Source organism: Telmatherina bonti, assembly GCF_933228915.1.
Source record: "Telmatherina bonti genome assembly, chromosome: 14".
Classification (NCBI taxonomy): domain Eukaryota; kingdom Metazoa; phylum Chordata; class Actinopteri; order Atheriniformes; family Telmatherinidae; genus Telmatherina; species Telmatherina bonti.
In genome coordinates, this window is record NC_136612.1 from 16,837,637 (window position 1) to 16,857,626 (window position 19,990).

A 19,990-nucleotide genomic window follows, 5' to 3' on the forward strand; every position below is an offset into this window, starting at 1 on the left:
CTTCATTTAAAAAAAATTTTTTTTTTAATAGTTCATCCATTTAGAAATAATTTACTGTCCACATTTGATATTATTGGAGGCATGCCCTTTTGATTGACAGGTACTTGATACCCGGCTGCAAGAACGCAGAGAGTGGCACAACTGCACTTTTTAGCCGGCTAACTGCATGACTTAGATTTACCCTGCATACTTTTGTTGCTGCTTAACTCCTGCTAGCTCTGGGTTAACTCAGTTAGCTCTTACCTACAGGCAAGTTGGAGTTTGATCCAACCTGCCTGTAGGTAAGAGCTAACTGAGTGAATCTGGAGCTAACAGGAGCTAACAGGAGCTAACCAGCTAACGGATGTAAGTAGGCTAAAGTTAAGTCCCGCTGTTAAGCAGCTAAAAACTGCGGTTGTTCTACATTCCTCCTTCTTGAAGCAGGAGATCAGGTACCTGTCAATCAAAAGGACACACCCCTAAATATGCCGAAATTTAAAAATGAAATCATTTCTAAACGGAGGAGTTAGAAATTCCTGTCTCCCCCTCCCCCCCAGGAAACTCCCCCCACAGTTGTCATGAAGGTAAACCTGACCTATTAAAACTAAAATGTTTTTTGTACCAGGTTGTAAACCTGTTTTTTCCTGCTGTGAAGTCGGTCCTTTACCAAAGGAGTCTATGGGGATTTGCTCTGTTTTGGAGCCCCTAGTGGATGAGAGGGGAACAGCAAATTTTTGCACTTTCACATAGGCTTCACTTTTTTCTGCCAGAAGCTCAATCCCTTTTTCACATAGGGTCTATGGAACCATCCAATAAGCTTTACTTTATTTATTTATTTATTTTAAAAAACAAAGCTTTATTGAATCCACAGAGAGTAGATATTGTATATACAATCGCTTCACTTTCAGAAAGTTTTCATGGAGGCTCCATTCATCTTTTAGATACACTGTATGGTCAAAGTGAATGTGAATCTTGAGTCACCTATATATCAATATCTTCGTTTTATGTTATAGTGATCACTAAACATTTGTTTTTCTTTCTCTAAATCAGATCAATCCAGCAGCTCTTCCTTTCCCACCAATCTCTGAACCTATAACTTCACTGAGGCTGACCGGTGGAACTATGGCATCATCCATACACAGGAAGGGGATCAACTCTGAGATTAAAGTAAATAACATCTGCCAACAATTCTTTAAGAAAGACTAGTCTACTTTTCACTTTGATATACAAGTGTTCATTTGTCTGTTCTCTTACCTAAAGCTGATGTAACAGCAGTTGGTCAACATACTGTGCAATCATTGGTAAAAAAAAGACATCTTAAAGACACAAAAAGGGTCCATACATGGTCCTTTACACCAACTGAAAGAATTTCTTTCATGTATGCATCAAAGAAACACATGTATAATGTTATTTTATATACTTAAAGGTCTGCATGTGACATACAGCTTGTATAGCTTCACATTTACAAGATTCTGCACTAAACATTAAACCCTGTTTAACCATGTCTTTGTGTAAACCATATCCTCCAGTGAAATATTAGTTTGAAGAAGTATTTATCTTTCTTTCTACTTAAAATAAATAAATACATGGGATTTAAAAAAAAACAAAACACAGTGATTCTACAATCATTATCACCAACCAGTCATAAAAAAAACAAAACTTAAAAATATAAATAGCAAATAAGATTTTTTTTTTTTTTAAACATAAACTCGACATTAAAATCCAAAATTGTGTTCCCTGGGATTTAGTGAAATTTAAAGACTCCTTTTGTGCATCTTACATTTTTAAAGTTGTTTGTGATATATAAATGAATTAATAAGGACTAAACAGTCGGGGCTTTAAGTTGTTAAACTTTAACAGATATGACTAAAGATATTTAGATGCACTGTAGTCTTCAGGTCCAGTGTTCATCGGGAGAAAAGCTGCATTAAAGGCAAAGCAATTGAAAATCTGACGTTGCAGTTTCTCTTTCAAACATGACATCCACGTAGGGTTGTTCTAGTAACTCTTTTAGGTTCATAATAAATGTAACAAGTTGTGAGTTAGCAGCTAGCTTGTGAACCAACTTTCAAGTAGCATTAGAAGCAAAAGTGAGAGAACTTCTTTTTCTATGAGTTTATCAAGAACAAATTACTGTTAAACACAAATTCAACTTAGTATTTTGCAATGTAATAAACTCATACAACACTTGGCTTTTTGTAAAAGGAAGTGAGCAGCTAGCATGTGAACAGACTTGCGTAGCATAAGAAGCTAAAAGTTAGAGTTAAACATGCTAAATCCTCTGAATGTTGCAGTATAAACTTGTCAACTCGTCTTTTTACAGTCCCAGCCTAAACCAAATTCTGAATGCTTTTCTCAGCGACACAAGAAGACCAAGGACAGCAAACCAAAGGTAGAGTGTTTTATTTGTGTTTTTTCTTTTCATTTGTGTAAAGCGTTATTGCCAATCCTGAAAGTCTTTGCTGCCTTGTAGATAAAAAAACTAAAGTACCATCAGTACATCCCTCCTGACCAGAAGGGTGACAAAGAGCCTGCTTCTTATCTGGATTCATCTTATGCCAAAATCCTCCAGCAGCAGCAACTCTTCCTGCAGCTTCAGATCCTCAGTCAGCAGCAGCAGCACTTCAACCACCACACCAACCTTCCTGCGTCGCTCAAGTTAGTGAGGAGTTTGTCTGAGCTCCTGTACCCTGAAAATAGCCTCTCCTTTCTATCATGTTGTTGGAAGAGTTAGATAAATTTGTTATTTTGATTTTAAAAGTCAGGAACTTGACTGTTGTCAAGGTTTGCTTTTATTTAATTTTCTTTCTTCTCAGCAGAGATCAGATTCCACCCCCATCTTCCCGCTCCACCTCCTCTCCACCTCCACCTGCAGCCGCAGAAGGAGCCACACCATGTGGAGGTTCTACTCCTTTAGGTGGGACCAAAGTAGTTTCAGCACATGGAAATCTGGATGAAATGAAGGTGAGGAGAAAAATGAAGAGGGTCCATGTTGATGGCTGGATATGCAGCTTTTAGTGGCTGAATTACATTATATATACATCATCTCAACCAGTTTAGCCATTTCAGGCTCCAGTCTCACTCTGTGGCACTTTGATGGACGTCATTCCCTCTGAAAAGATGTACTATGAAAGGTTTGCCCCAGAAAAGTCCCCTGCCAATGCAGGGCAGTTAAAGAGAGACAGTGACGGATTATTCTGTCCTCTTGTTTTCTCCTTTGATCCATTTCAGTTTTCTTTTCATATTCATCTTCGTCATTTTTACTTTTCCTCACTCTCTGCACTCCATCTCAATTTGTCTTCGACTCTGTCTTCTGTCAGGTCGCAGAATTAAAGTGTGAATTGAAGCTGCGCAGCTTGCCTGTCTCTGGCACCAAAAATGACCTCATTGAGAGACTGAGGACCTACCAGGAACTGAACCGAGGTAATGATGCCGCCTCCTCTCCAACAGCAAGAGGACCAGGAAGATCCTCAAAAACTACTGAAATGACATCACAAGAGCAGCGTTTTCCACACCAACAGGCGTCTTCTCTCAGTGGTCAGTGAGCTGATGGATTATGATATTTCCCTGCAGTAAAAGGAGGGATAAAATTAAATTTCAGTCATGGCTGTTTTGTACATTATAAATGCCTTATCTATGCTTCAAAATTTTATGAAAAAATTCAAGTATTAAAATAATAAATTAAGGACAGAAATGGTGCAAAACTGTCTGACACCACTTAAACTGAACCTCTCTGTTTAGCTGAAGCAAGCGGTGGTTTTTGTCCCCCTGCAGTGACTTCTAAGCAGCTCAGGAGATGCGGTGGCAACGCCAGCTCCCTCACCCTGCGATCCAGCTCACCGGCTGCCATAAGCCCTAAAGATATCAGCTTTAACAGTGACCCTCTTGGAGAATTGGTCAGACACATTTGTACACACCATTCATCTTACACATATATGTTGTTTTATTTCACATTATAAGACTTTGTTTAATGTCAGTATTAAAATGTCATTAGTGTCAGTCTTTAAAATAAAAATAACACTGTTCTTATCAAGGCAGCCTAAAATTTAGTCTTGTGAACACCTTTATGAAATGTAAAATCATTGTAAGTTCCACTGACATCCAAACAGAGGAGTGAAATGTTGCTAAACTACATGCTTTAACAGCTCTCTTCACAGTGCCGTTGGATCTCACCGCCCAAACTTTACATAAACGGCTATGACTGGTGGAAGTCTAAATGGGAAGCAACCCAACTACATTCTGCTTGATCAAATTAAACATGAGCTCCTCCTTTACTAAATAACTGAGTACTCATATAGATATTAAAGTAACTTATGAGACACTAATGGATTTGGACTCATTTCTTAAATTACCCTTAGAATTAATTCCTACTGTATCTTGGCCACATTACATCTAACAGTTTAGTCGACTATTAAAAGGAGCAGCGTGACAGACTTAGTGCTGTCCAGCAAAGCAAGCAGATGAATATTTCTTTTGTAATCTCACTTAGTAGAAAATGAAGTAGTGTAAACTAAAACAACTACCAACAGATGCACAAAAATGAGAGCATTTGGAAATTGTGTCGAAAGTTTAAGATACAATAAATGCATGTTTAATTCTAAAGTAAACAATTAAATCTGGCTCTGTGATGGACTGGCAACCTGTCCTAGATGTACTCTGCCTCTTGCCTGCTAATTGCTGGGATAGGCTCCAGCTTCCCCACGACCCAACTGGACAAAGCGGTTAAGAAAAGGAATAATTAATGAAATGTTATTCTCATACAGTTGATAAAGTAAATAAAATCTCTCTGTACTGGAACAATGTTTACTTTGAGGGTGATTCTGATCTAAAATTTGGATCGCTCATACAAATAGTTTGTCATTTATTTTCCTTTTTATGACAGGAAAACAATGGACCTACACTTCATAAAAACAACAACAAAAGGAACCCTTTACTTAAAGTTCACCACATAAAAGAAGTTTCTTTTTTTTTTTTTTTTTTTTTTTTTCTTTTTTTCTCTTCTCTTTTTGTTGTTTGAATTGTAGAGTTTGTACTGCTGGACCAGAGAGGACAGACAAAAGACAGAAAGAGAAAGGAGAAGAAACACCTCATAAGAAAAGGGAAAGAGATAAAGGGAGAGAAAAGGGAGAGAAAAAAACAACAACTAAAAAATAACCCAAAAACAAAAAGAAAGAAAACAACCTACAGATGTATACATACACACATACAGGCACACACATACATATACACACACATACACACGCATACATACACATACATATACACACACGTATACACACATAATATATATATATACACATATATATACATATGTACACATATACATATACACATACATACATTTACACACACACCTCTATGCACACACATACACACACATACATACGTACAAACATATACGCACTTGCCAGTATTAACACATATACATACACATACAAGCCAACTTTAGATCATAGTAACTAAACTATGAATCTAAAAAGTTAAATATAAATGAGAAACAAACAGAAATGAGAAAACTAGCTGCTGTTAGTGAATAAAAGAAGTTTCTAACAAGTTTATCATGGTAAATCAATCTCAACTCCATGACATTGCAGTATTTACATGACCCAACTGAGATTTTATTTTGTGCCGAACGGTGTTAAATATGAGCTCCTTTAGACCAGCGCACAAAAAATGGAAGGTTTCTTTTGTAAATTGTAAAAAAAGAAGGAAAGAAAGAAAAGGAAAGAAACAAAAATAAAATGTACTCTATTTGAACAGCTGAATGTCAGCCAGTACCAATGTGAGGCCGACATGACTGACCATCACTGGCAACATCCAACTAGAAAAAGTTTTATAGCCATCGAGTGTTAAAAGAAGCACAGAAAGTGCTTTTCTGTTTCCTGCTATTATCTTTTTTACACACTTAAAAAGACTTTTCATCCATTTCCCCACCAGTCTCTGACATAAGAATATACGGCAGCAACCTCTGCTCTGTAGGTCTGAGAGCATGATGGAGGGATGAGTATCTAATGAGACAAGAATAAAGTTATTGCAGTAACATCAATTCATAATCAGCCCTGAACCACACAGAAAAACCATTCAGCGATGCCGGAACAGGAGCTGAAGTCAGAACTGCAGCCTTGTAGGAAAGGGTTGTGAATTTCTGAGGCAACCAGGAAAATACTGAGCAGATGGATGGAATGGGATAAAAGCACGCTTTCTGCAACACGCAATGAATGATGCAATGTGGTCTGGACAATACTTTGACTGACTTGGTGATGCTGCTGACATTTTTTGAGTCTTAACCTCACATTATTGCAGACCTTGACAGAAAAACTCCCGAGTGCAAACACACTTGCCTTGGATTTCTCATTATGTCGCCATTTGGCATAAATTAATTTTACAGAGCAATCTAAATCTAATTAGTTTCCCTCAAGCCTGCACAATCACCTGCACATGAATGCAATTAAAAATAATCTTAGCTTTATTTATAAAAATCTTAATAAGACCCTTGATTGTGCTAAAGGATTTTTTTTTCCCTCTCTAGATGAGTTCTCGGCTCCCAGAGCTGAGCCTTCAGCCATCCCCAGTGGCTCAACTCCCTGCGAACATAAAGGAGGAGCCCCCGTGCTCCATGCCGGCACCTTGTCAGTTCTCTTTAAAGTCTCCCTCTTTGCACAAGCGCTGCTTGGTCTCTACAGCTGCCCCCCCCACTACAGCTGCAGCCTCTCTAGTGAATATTGACAAAGACAGAATGCTGCAGGAGAAAGATAAGCAGATTGCAGAGCTGACCAGGATGCTGAGGCAGAAGCAGAGGCTGGTGGAGATGCTGGAGATGCAGCTGGAGCACGAGAACAGGGAAGCAACAGCTCCAGAGCCACTGATTCTTCTAGGAGTCAAAGAAGAACCTCAGGATCATCAACCCTCTCTAAAATCTCCCATTTCAAGTGAAATGGACATTGCTATGGTAACAATTAAACAGGAAGCCACCGAGACAGAGATTAGTAGGTACGAGGCATCTGTGCAATCCACCCAAATGCAGCAGGCGGAGGATCAGATGCACCTGCAGAAAACACAAGAACGTATTTGTCTGCAGCAGACGGGTATGCAGCTGGCTCAGCACCAGGCCATACAGAAAGTCCTGCTAAAGCAGCAGCAACACTTGCAGAAACAGCAGCAGACAGTTCAGAGGCCGGGGACACAGCAGACACAGAGACACCTTTGTGAACAGAAGCAAAAGAAAAAGCTGCACCTAAAACAAGATGAGCAGCAGAAGCAGCTCCTGCCATCGCAGCAGCAACATCAGCGACTGAAGCAACAGAAGTCACTTCAGCAGCAGACCAAACAACTGCAACAAATCCAGATCCAGACCAAGATCCATGTGAGGCAGCAGCAAGTCCTACCACAGGAAAAGCAAGACAGGCAGCAGCAGCAGCTCTGGCAGGTGAGTGACTCTTTATTTTTGTGATGCTTGAGTGAAACATAAATTTCACACAAATCCAAAACATCTAAAAGTTTTCATTGTTTCCATCCAGATATGTCAAACCAACCAGGACCAGCAGTCAGGCTCCGCTCCTTCCTCCTCACTGGAACTCCTAAAGAGCAAATCTATCCCGACTCTGGTCAGTGACAGCAACGGAAACCACTTCCTGATTTCACTGACCAATCACGTTACTGGAAACGACAGGCTTGCCGCTTCTCAGGGAAAAGAAACAAATCGCATCGTGCTGCAGGTATATGAATTTAATTTCATTCATGTGGCAGAAAAATGTCTGTAAACCTCACTGACAGTATTTATGCACATGTACATACAGATGAATGTATAGTAGCCTTTAAGTAGGGAAACTAAATCATAAAAACCATCTTGGTTATCTAACTCATATATATGGAAGAGATGATAAAGTTGATGTATTTTCTTAATCCAGGTTATAAACACTGACCTAAGTTCTTAGCCACAGGGAAATATCAAGCTAACTCTGCAACTCACCCAAAGTGAAAGCTGTACTTACAGCCTACAGGCGATTAGTGCAGTTGGGGTTGGACTTTTTGACTACTCTTAGCAGACGCAGCAGCAAGCAGCCGAGGAGCTTTCAGCTTTACAAAAAAAAAAAAAAAAAGCCAAACCATGACGACTGAACGGATTTCTGGTTGCTAATGAACTGCTTAAAAATGAAGCAAAGCTTTCAGGCATTTCTTTATTTTCTGATGTAACTCAAATTCAGTGCTCAGCAGGAATAACTGTTTTACTTTTTAACTTTCCTCTAGCGGCTGCAGTCTACTCCAGCCAAGCTCTCAGGCTGCCACCCCGTTCAGGTTACTGGTAGCAGAACCGAGCAGCAGACGCACCTGGGAGTTTCCAAACAGCTAAGCACAAAGGTGAGGTTTTTACATGACGTGATCTGCAGCCTGTTATGAAGCACAGGTGGTAGCAGTGAAAACACAAAAGGTCTTTTGCAGCTCTTACTGGTTTCTCTTGTGATCATGAATAAGATTTCTCTGCAAAGTAGTAGAAAATTACTGCGGCGCAACTGTGACATGTAAAAAGCCCCATTATACATGAAAAGGCACTGCTTTCAGTCCAGTTACAGAACCTTTGCTGCATTGTGGTGGCAAAAGAAAATGAGGAAACTTCCAATAAAAGAAAAGAAAAAGTTTTAGTTCTGTATGTTTTGATGTATGTGATCTCTCAGCCTTTCCCTGATTCCATCACACGCAGCCACTGGAAAACAGAAATAAAAACCCAAAAGGTATATTTACCTTTTGTAGAGTTACCATGGATGCAGTTTATTCTCTACCCAGAGCATCTTTTCCTGCGTCTCTGTGGTGCAATACCAGAACAACCTGATAATGCTCCACAGAAACGTGAGAACACAAGAGAACTGCTCCGGTGAGTCCAATTGCCGTGAAAATGAATGATGTTTGCTGTTTGACACAATGACAGCAGGTCTTGATAAGTACCTGACACTGTCCTGATGCTGATATTATTACCATGCTAATTACGCCTATGACATCCTCCATTACTATGATTTATGATGCTAACAGATGATGAACAAAGACTCCAGCAACACTTGCTTTGTAAAGGTGTCTGTTGAGGGCAGGTGTGCTGTATCGTGTGGTGTTTGGGGAAAACCTGCCTTAAAATGCTTGGCTTTAGTGGAGCACCGTGTTCTGATGTCAAATATCACATCTATCAGCAGCATTTCATTGTTTCTTTATGCTTTCTACTCAATACCGTGAACTTTACTGGATGATTACGTTTGCTTCACACATGGCAATCCAAGACTTTCAGGGGAAATCTGCTGTCTCTTTGTATCAGTCAGTAGTGGAATAAAGTCTTGAAGCTAGATGAGGCAGTTATCCCACATACTGATGTTAGAAAGCTGTTAAACAGTTGAGTGAACTTAATAAAATTAAGGCAACCTGCATAGTTTTACTGAGAAAACTAGGGTTAGGTTTAGGGTTAGGGTTAGCTAAGGGTTCTGGTGTTGTTTGAACCTAAATTTAAAGGGAAACTCAAAGTAGAAACTCATATTTACCAGTTAGGATTGACGTTCATGTACTCAACTTTATGATTACAGTTCAGTTACTTTGACATGTGAGCTGCCTAACTGACTGCTCTACACCCACCAGACCTCTACATTCAGCATCGCATATAACTTGCGAAATTTTCCTCTCTTCCTCTGTTGTTTCCAATGCTACAAACGGATTTGTTAGTCATCCACCATCTTGTTCCAACATCATGGAAACCCACATTAGAACAGAATGGATTCATACTGGGTTGTGTATTTGGATGCCAGTCCTACACAGTGTTCTTGTGAGGAACACTTTGGTCAAAAAGAAGCATGACTGAGGTTTGGTTGCTGGAGGCAGATTGCACTGTCAATCTGCAAGCACGAGTGACTTAAATTTAAAACTAGCAGTCATGGGTAGTGGAGTTAAGTGGAAATAGAGAAGTGTGTAGCCTTTATGATTAGACTTTGGCCTGTGTGTAGGGATTTCACTGCACATGCTACTAAACATACCAAAGTGCTGAACTAAGAGGAAGATAACTGTGACCTAGATCAGGAGTTTGCAGTCTTAGCAACTCAGTTAAAGAATATCACCATATATATTATTGCTAAATGACACATTTACACATAAAACTGATTTGTGTGTGTACATACTGTATGTATGTACGTATATATATATGTATATGTGTGTGTGTGTGTTTTGCATTGATAGACAAAACATAGCTAAATGACATAGAATGATACAGAATAATAATAAAGCAAGTGATCCTGCATAATATAGAAGCAACATCTAAAACATTTGATAAAGTAAAAGGATTCTGTCTTTAGTGTTTTTATCTCACCATAAACGTCCACTCTCTTTTTTTTTATTTTGAAGATGCACAGCGGGGGTATCCACGAATCTCCACAACAGCCACAGCAGGGAGTTGTTTGTTTGTCAGCACCACCCAGCCTGCAGGCTTTCTTCAAGGACCAGGGGTCCGCTTCTGCAGGGAAAAATACCCCACCGCCTCCCACTCAAACTGTGAGTAGTGTAAGACTCATATGAAGGACCTTTTAAGTTGTCTTTGAAATAAGACTGGAAACTTTTACTCTCCCTGCAGAAGATGTGTCCTGGTCTGGATGTCTTGTTGAGCCCTCTGTCACCACCGGCTTCTGTGAAGACAGCATCCTCACCGCCTGATGACAAAGTAAGATAAGCTGCATCTCAGATGATCTTATTTTACAAGCAAGCTATATAACGAAGGCATTAAGCTCCATCCACCCATCTTCTGCCGCTTATCGGGGGTCGGGTCGCGGGGGCAGCAGCCTAAGCAGGGAAGCCCAGACTTCCCTCTCCCCAGCCACATTTGCCAACTCTGTGGGGGGGATCCCAAGGTGTTCCCAGGCCAGCCGGGAGATATAATCCCTCCAGCGTGTAACTGGGTCCTGGGACGTGCCTGGAACACCTCACCAGGGAGGCGTCCAGGAGGCATCCTGACCAGATGCCCGAGCCACCTCAACTGGTTCCTCTCGATGCGGAGGAGCAGCGGCTCTACTCTGAGCCCCTCCCGGATGACCGAGCTCCTCACCCTATCTCTAAGGGTGAGCCATTGGAGATACCCATTTCAGCCGCCTGTATACGAGATCTCGTTCTTTCGTTCACGACCCACAGCTCATGACCATAGGTGAGGGTAGGAATGTAGATCGACTGGTAAATCGAGAGATTCGCCTTCTGGCTCAGCTCCTTCTTCACCACGACAGACCGGCGCAGAGCCCGCATTACTGCAGACGCCGCACCGATCCGTCTGTCGATCTCATGCTCCATCCTTCCCTCACTCGTGAACAAGACCCCGAGATATTTAAAATCCTCCACTTGAGGCAGGACCTGACTCCCGACCCGGAGAGGGCAATCCACCCTATTCTGGCTGAGGACCATGGTCTCAGATTTGGAGGTGCTGATTCTCATCCCAGCCGCTTCACACTCGGCCGCGAATCGCTCAAGCGAGAGCTGGAGATCATGACCAGATGAAGCCAACAGGACCACGTCATCCGCAAAAAGCAGGAACCCAATCTTGAGGCCACCAAGTCGGATCCCCTCAACACCGGCTGCGCCTAGAAATTCTGTCCATATAAGTTATGAACAGAATCGGTGATAAAGGGCAGCCTTGGCGGAGTCCAACCCTCACCGGAAACGATTCCGACTTACTACCGGCAATGCGGACCAAGCTCTGACACCTGTCGTACAGGGACTGGACAGCCCGTACAAGGGGGTCCGTTACCCCATACTCCCGGAGTACCCCCCACAGGAGCCCCCGGGGGACACTGTCAAATGCCTTCTCCAGGTCCACAAAACACATGTAGACTGGTTGGGCAAACTCCCATGCCCCTCCAGGACCCCAAAGAGGGTATAGAGCTGGTCCACTGTTCCGCGACCAGGACGAAAACCACACTGCTCCTCTTCAATCCAGGATTCGACTATCCGGCGGACCCTCCTCTCCAGGACCCCTGAATAGACCTTACCAGGGAGGCTGAGGAGTGTGATTCCCCTGTAATTGGAACACACCCTCCGGTCCTCCTTCTTAAAAAGGGGGACCACCACCCCAGTCTGCCCGCCGGTACCCATCAGCTGCCTCCAGAGTCCCACAGGCCAAGAAGGCCCGATAGGACTCCTTCTTCAGCTTGACGGCATCCCTCACTGTTGGCGTCCACCAACGAGTCCTGGGTTTACCGCCACGACAGGCACCAACGACCTTACAGCCACAGCTCCGGCCGGCTGCCTCAGCAATAGAGGCATGGAACACAGCCCATTCGGACTCAATGTCCCCCGCCTCACTCGGGACATGGTTGAAGCTCTGCTGAAGGTGGGAGTTGAAGCTCACTCTGACGGGGGACTCAGCCAGACGTTCCCAGCAGACCCTCACAACACGTTTGGGTCTGCCAGATCTGACCGGCCTCCTCCCCCACCACCTGAGCCAAATTAACCACCAGGTGGTGATCAGTTGACAGCTCCGCCCCCCTCTTCACCCGAGTGTCCAAGGCATGTGGCCGCAGGTCCGACGATACGACTACAAAATCCACCGGGGTAAACCCCAACGTGCAGGCACCAAGCTGGGGGCTGATGAGAATGCCCACACCTGCTCGGCGCCTCCCACCATGAGCAACTCCAGAGTGGAAGAAAGTCCAGCCCCTTTCGAGGGTACTGGTTCCAGAGCCCAAGCCATGCGTCGAGGTGAGTCCAACTATATCTAGTCGGAACCGCTCAACCTCGCGCACAAGCTCAGGCTCCTTCCCCACCAGAGAGGTGACGTTCCACGTCCCTAGAGCCAGCTTCTGCAGCTGGGGATCGGACCGCCAGGGTCCCCGCCCCTTGCTGCCGCCCAGCTCACTTTGCACCCGACCCCTACGGCTCCTCCTGCAGACGGGAGGTGGGGCCCATGTAACCCTTTCGGGCTGAGCCCGACCGGGCCCCATGGGCGAAGGCCCGGCCACCAGACGCTGGCTCTCGTACCCCACCTCCAGGCCTGGCTCCAGAGGGGGGTCCCGGTAACCCGTGTCCGGGCAAGGGAACATTCATGCCCAGGTTGGTCGTCATTGTAGAGGTCGATGAGCTGTGCTTGGTCCGGTCCCTCCCCTATACACCTGTTTGCCATGGGTGACCCTACCAGGGGCATAAAGCCCCCGACAACATAGCTGCTAGAATCTTCGGGACGCACAAACCCCTCCACCACGATAAGGTGACGGCTCAGGGAGGGGAGGTATTAAGCTGCTGAATAAATTGAATGTTCGTGTTTTTACAGTTTGTGGTTTTGGTAATTAGGATTCTTATTCATTTAGTGCCCCTGTTGTGTTAAAGTGAAACGTGTTGTTGTGTGTGCCTGTCAACAGGATACAGAAGATGACTTCATTGACATCATCTTACAAGCAGGAGGTAGGCTGCACAAATTCCATTCTAACCATATTTTAAAATTTTTTATTAGCTAATGAATTCATATCTTGGAAATGTGCACCTAAACTAGAACGACAATTTCAAAAGTCGATGTTCTTAAAGTGCTCCTTGTTTTCTGTCAGAAATGCCCACCACCTTCAGATCTGCTGCAGACCCCTCTCTGGACTGCCTCAGTCCAGACTTGTCACCGTCCCCTCCTCCCTCAACGCTACATCTGTTGCTATCTTCCCCATCACCTCCCCACTGCGATTCTCCACAGCTTGCTCCTTCTCGGCAGCCTGAACTGGAGGCTGCGGCTGACACTACGGAAGAGAAACAGCACCTTGGCATCTCTGCAAGTGGACGCCTGGAGGATTTCCTGGAAAGCACCACTGGGAAGCCTCTTCTTGGGGTGGAGCCCGGTGGCCTGTTATCACTAATTGATGACCTCCACAGCCAGCTGCTGTGTACTCCCAGCATCCTGGACAACCCTCTGTCTCCTATGGATACCATTGACATCGTGGGAGAAGGGGGCCAGAGACTGGTCAGTACAGACTGGTCAGACATCACAATGGGGGAAGAAAGGGATGAGCAAGTTCCCACACTGGCCCTGCTGGGCCCCCAAACACCTCCGAGCGTCTTTTCCACTGACTTCCTGGATAGTTCTGACCTGCACATACACTGGGGCTCCTGCCTATAACCACGATTACTCAGAAATGTGGCAACTGCACACTGCAGAATTGGCCTTTTAAGCACTTACAAGGCAGTTCCTGTGTCTGCTAGAACAAAGATTTATGTTTGTAACTGAGACGTTTTTTTAACAGTGTAAAAGTGAATGCAGACTTATTCTGAGCTGCCACTTTGTGTTGAAGCCAGAGACCGTATATGAAAGATGGACGGAGCCTCTGGTGGTTAAAAGTGAAGACAATGCGGAAGTGTATAAAACTGCAGTTCCTCCTTCATCCACTAGGGGCTGGCTGCAAAACAGAGCAATTCCCCATAGACTCCCATGTTAAAAAGGCTAACTTCACGGCAGATATAAACATGTTTACAGCCTGGTTCAAAAATCTGTTTTCAGTTTAATAGGTCAGGTTTACCTTCATGACAACTGTGGGAGGAGTGAAGGTTTTTCTAACCCCCCCTTTAAAAGTAATTTAATGTCAAAATTAGGCCTATTTAGGGGCATGTCCTTTTGATTGACAGGTACCCAATCTCCCGCTTTAAGTCAGAAGAACGTAGAACAACTGCGGTTTTTAGCCGGTTAACAACATGACTTAGCTTTAGCCCGCTTACCTCCGTTAGCTGGTTAGCTCCTGTTATCTCCAGGTTAGCTCGGTTAGCTCTCAGCTACAGAAAGCTCGGAGTTCGCTCGATGTCAATCATCCACCATGATGCTCACAGCCCCCCTCTCAGCTCCACCTCTTTGACCATATATGTATTTTCCGGGGGAGATGACACGAATGACGCTGCCAAGATGGCGACAGAAGGAACCGCCCACCGAGCTTCAATTCAGCTTTTCAGAAACCTATGGGTGACATCACAGAGGCTACGTCCATCTTTTTAAATACAGTCTATGGTTGAAGCTCATCAGTATTTTTCACAATAAATTAAAAGTTTGCATTAAATATTATGTAATGCTTCTTTGAGTGTTTGAGACTAGGGCTACTCAATGTAATGCTAGTTTATCATTAACTGCAGTTTCAACACTGCAGTTTCAAGTGCTGCTGAGCACAGATGTAGGCGTGGATTGCAGCCATTGTTATTCTGGTCCAGCTGGTAGCAGATAAACTAAAACTGTTAATGTTTTGCTGGGAGATGTGAGACATTTTTCCAATTTTCAAAGCTTAGATCTAAGTTTATGTGCTACATACCTCATAAAAATCGAGCTGTGTGATGACATCCTTATATTTTTTACAGTTTTGTTTTTGTGCTTTACACAAGCTTCCTTACAGTCATACAGATAAAAGCATGCAGAAGCTATCAAGACCATTCATTGTGTGATTATAGGTTAAACATTTAAGTGTAAAAAAACCTTTTTGATGAATCCTGAATTGTTTCTTCTTGTGTAAAGTATGCATCTAGATGTACTTGCGACAACATTGCTTTGTGTTTTTGCAAAGCCAGCAGTTTCATTCATAGCCCGTCTGTTGCATCCTCATCATCGACGGTTTGGCCATCCAAGAAACAAAAAAAGTTAAAATCATGTTAAAATGAGTTCAAGTCAAACATTGTTGTCAGCTTCTGGCTTAGCAAATACGACGAGAAGTATAATACAAGAAAACTAAAAATAGCTACAGCTTTTATCATCTAATAAACTTATAAACTATAATTTCATCACAGAAATAGCTGAAGCTAACACGATCACTGCAGGCTGCGTCATGCTTCGCTTCGACTTTTGATCCCTGTCAAAGCTTAAGAACTTCCTCTCATTGACATCCGTACACGAAAGTCTTGGCTCACTTTGTCGTCAGGAGGAGCTTTGAAGGAAACTTGATCAGTTTCACGATGTGGTTGGCCAAAAACAAAACAAATGTATGGTATTTTTCAGCGAGCAGAAACGCATCCACCACACACACACTGGTTTACTAGTTCCAGGCTGACCGCCACTGTGGTGCAGAGCTAAAGAGGCACATGTGACAGATACAAGGATGTGAAATATGTCTCTGTAACACTCAACACAAAGTAGTGTATTTTTGTAAAAATCAACTGAAATACTCAAATAATCCTGCTCGAAAATTGTTCCGATACTATTTTTACTGTCCCGAAAATATTTTAAAGGAACCAAACTTGTGAGGTCCAGTAAATTTGGCACATGATCAACATTAAACAGAGTTTTACATTTGATAAGTTTGTTTTTTTTTTAAAGATGAAAGCGGTCTTATTTCTTTATTGCAGCTTCAGTATCTTATACTGTCCTTAAATGTAAACTTTTAAAGGGGTTTCTCTGTTAGTAAATGTTGCATGAACTGTGTAGCTTTATGTAAATTCTGCTTTTATCTTTAAGTACTTTGTGTTTACATGCATATTGTAAAACCAGCTGAGTGAAGTCATTTTTGGTGCTGAAAATGGCCCCTCTGTGGTTTGACTCAAACGGCCCTGTTCTGCTCTGTGCTGTTTTCTGCATCCTTTATGTGTGTAATTTGGTCTGTTTTCAGAGCTTTATGAGATGTTTATCCAACAGAGCAAACCACCGCCACCATGGGGGTGTTGTTGAGCGGTATATCTGATGTGTGGCCCTCAAAGAACAAAGAAGACGCTGCACTGTTTCTAATGGCCAAACAATCCTCTGCCATCTACTGTGTTGCTTCTTTTATGTCTTGACAACGCCCATGATCAAAATCTTCTGCAACGTCGCTGTTTGCTTTTGTCTAAAAATTGACGTTGGAAGTCAGAAGTGAAATCTGAACTCTTAACTGCCGTCTGGTGGATGCATTTCATAACAACCATGACAATGCAAGGGATGCCTGGAAGCATGAGGGCAGCGACCTTTCAGACAGTTGTACTTACAGTATGTATGTAAAAGTAGGATAAACAGATGTTAAGGGGAATTCCTGCTTTGAGGAAAAGAATCTCAGCAAAAACTTTCATCTGCTCTTTTCTGCCCTGTACTGTATCAGTATGATTAGCAAAGGAAAAACATATTTCCAGTGGTTTTTCTGTTTGAGAGTTCACTGCTGTGCTACAGTATAAAAGGCTGATGCTGAAAAATGCTGTGTAACACCCATAAATACAGGTTTGTGTGCACTATTAATATCCCAGGATGTGACTAAATTAACAGCATGTACAAAAGGACAAACACTATGAACATGATTATGTGTTTATGTGTTATTGATTTTTTGTGTTTTCAGTTTTTCCATTTGTTCTTTTCAACCCGCTTATTTAGTTTTAAACAATTGAAGTCTGATCTATCAATCAATTTCAACCAAAAAGACCTTCGAAGGAATTCTTTCTGCAGAAATACTGTGAGTTACTTCAGGCTACTTTTTGGGAAAATTCATGAAATGTCGCTTTTTGGCTTTTTGTGCACTGTAAATGTTATTTATCTTTTTAGAGGAGTCATTTAATGATCAAATAAATGTAACCTTTTTAACTATGAGTTCATCAGAACATTATTGTTGTGTGGCTGCTATATGCATTTACTGTCTCACCTCCATCATTTAGCAGGAGTTTATTGATCCTTAGTAGTGGTAATGAAAGGAAAATAATGGCATTATAGGATTATGGAAAATGGGACACTTCTTTATGGAATTATTCTTGTTATTTTTCCCGTTTTTCTTTAGTGTTTTTGGTAATAAATCATGCAAATTAGTGAAAATTTACATAAGCAAGAAGGGTCTGCAAAGAGAAATGGTCATTTATCAAAGTGATTTTTTTTGTGGTTGTTCCTCATCCAGGTGAGATGTAATTGACTAAAATCAGTCAGTTGTTGTATGTGTGAAAACTGTTTTTACCATCTTTACAGTTAAGAAAACTGTAAAGAATGAGATGTTTTTATACCATGGATATATGCTTTCCAACCTTTGTAGTGAACAAAGTGGGGATTGTAAAACTTTTGTGCCAAATGATAACTTAGCCAGTTACTTTACTAAGCTAGCTGTTGTAAAACTACTTTACATGGAAAATAAAAACAAAAACAAATAAAGAAAGTGTGTCAAGATTTTGGGTAGTTTGGTCCGAGAGCGTAGCAGTCTTGCAAATTTCGGATGTTTCAACAAACCTGATTAAAAGGATCTCTAGGATCAAACATGTCTGCCGCCCATTCCAGACGATGTCCAAAACGGACACATTTAACTTTGACAGCTGATGAATGCAACTTCAGTAAGCCTTAACAAATCCCTTTGTTCTAAGCTTGGGAGGAAATGTTTAGGTGTCTGAATTAATGGTGATTAAAACAAAACAAAACCATATAAAGAAGACATTTTGTTACAGGAATACATATAAAATGATGTGTCACTGAGCCCATGTACTAACACTAAAACTCTGATCACTGATTCAGAGTTATCACATAATTTAAGTGGTCTTATAGATGGCACAATCTGTTTTCCTTTATCAGTTATCAAATTGGTTTAAACACTCTTAGATTTATCCCCCATACTGTGTTGTCATGATTATCTGTCAATCCAATTTATTAATTCTTTGCAAATACACAAATGGGCAAAGAGGTGGAGCTGAGAGGGCAGCCGTGAGCGTCATGGCTGATGATTGACATTGAGCGAACTCAGAGCTTTCTGTAGCTAAAAGCTAATGAGCTAACCCCGAGATAACGGGAGCTACCCAGCTAACGGAGGTAAGCGGGCTAAAAACCGCGGTTGTTCTACGTTCTTCTTACTTGAAGCCAGAGATCGGGTACCTGTCAATCAAAAGGACACGCCACTAAATTTGCCGAACTTCGAGATTAAATTACTTTAAAACAGGTGAGTTAAAAAAAATTTACTCCCCCCACAGTTGTCATGAAGGTAAACCTGACCTATAAACCGAAAATGGATTTTTGAACCAGGCTGTAAACATGTTTATTTCTGCTGTGAAATTGGCCTTTTTAACATGGGAGTGTATGGGGATTTGCTCTGTTTTGGAGCCAACCCCTAGAGGATGAAGGGGGAACTGCAGTTTTATGCACTTCCACATTGTCTTCACTTTTCACTGCCGGAGATTGCCGCTTGATGCAGACTCAACACACAAATGAAAAATGTGATAGTGTGCAGGTGGAAGGCAGAATGCAGCATTTACATGTTTTGCAGGATTATTTTCACCAACGTTAGTAGCTAACACTGAGACATTATGCACACACGGTGGGCCACACCATGTATACGGAGACTGCATGTTACACACCTACTGTAAATAAAAACAGAGTCATTTAAGAAATCCAAAAATGTAAACATGGCTCTTTTGAATATCACATTGTAGAAGTGCAGGAAGACTAATCAGATCAGAGTGTAACAGTAATCTGATAAATACCAATTATAAGATTTTGATGGTCATGCAAATGAGCTCATGGAATGCACCATTGACACACCATACGACACCAGTAACTGCCATTATGAAACAAATCATCTGTAAAATACAGTTCATATAAGCATCTGTTGTTGGTGCTAGTTGCTAAACCTTTTCAGAAGACACAGAGGAAGCGGTCCAGAAAGATGTTATCGGAGTATTAGAATCTGTAACCATTGTCCATGGTCAAACTATGAACAAGGAAAATGTCAGTATTTTAGAAATGAATTGCAAATAAATTTTTCATGTCATTTTTTTTTTTTTTTTTTTTTTAGATCTGACTTGTCGAGTTTTATGCTCTCTCACTCACAATGTGACAATATTACTGTAGATGTTATCAAGTATCACAGATCTCAAGACGGCGTATCTGAAGGAAGAAAAAGCAAAGAATAAAAACAAAATAAAAACAGTGTCATACAATGGTAAGACGGTACATAAGCTGTGCATTAATGTTACACCAATCTTGTCAATAAAACAACTCCTCTTAAACCATACCGTGGTAATGAGCCTGGTAATTGTGGTCTGTGGGTATGTCTGCGTTTGTTTCTGATCTCACCAAACTTTGAGGTGCTTTACAGTTAAAACTTCTTTTTTTTTTCTGGAGAGATTTATTAAAAAAAAC

At 41.9% G+C, this 19,990-nt stretch overlaps 1 protein-coding gene across 1 annotated transcript in view; it reads left to right on the plus strand.

Annotated features, from left to right (window-relative positions):
* Positions 1-17,467, plus strand: part of LOC306765444 (myocardin-related transcription factor A-like) — a 40,330-nt gene extending 22,863 nt beyond the window's left edge. The window contains exons 7-19 of the mRNA XM_079252902.1: positions 1,030-1,146; positions 2,303-2,371; positions 2,453-2,637; positions 2,799-2,943; positions 3,300-3,516; positions 3,754-3,875; positions 6,509-7,405; positions 7,497-7,694; positions 8,227-8,337; positions 10,348-10,494; positions 10,574-10,660; positions 13,338-13,380; positions 13,521-17,467. Coding sequence (XP_079109028.1) covers positions 1,030-1,146; positions 2,303-2,371; positions 2,453-2,637; positions 2,799-2,943; positions 3,300-3,516; positions 3,754-3,875; positions 6,509-7,405; positions 7,497-7,694; positions 8,227-8,337; positions 10,348-10,494; positions 10,574-10,660; positions 13,338-13,380; positions 13,521-14,077 — 2,895 coding nt within the window. The 3' untranslated portion in view covers positions 14,078-17,467. The remainder of the gene's footprint in view (positions 1-1,029; positions 1,147-2,302; positions 2,372-2,452; positions 2,638-2,798; positions 2,944-3,299; positions 3,517-3,753; positions 3,876-6,508; positions 7,406-7,496; positions 7,695-8,226; positions 8,338-10,347; positions 10,495-10,573; positions 10,661-13,337; positions 13,381-13,520) is intronic.
* The last annotated feature ends 2,523 nt before the right edge of the window (positions 17,468-19,990 follow it).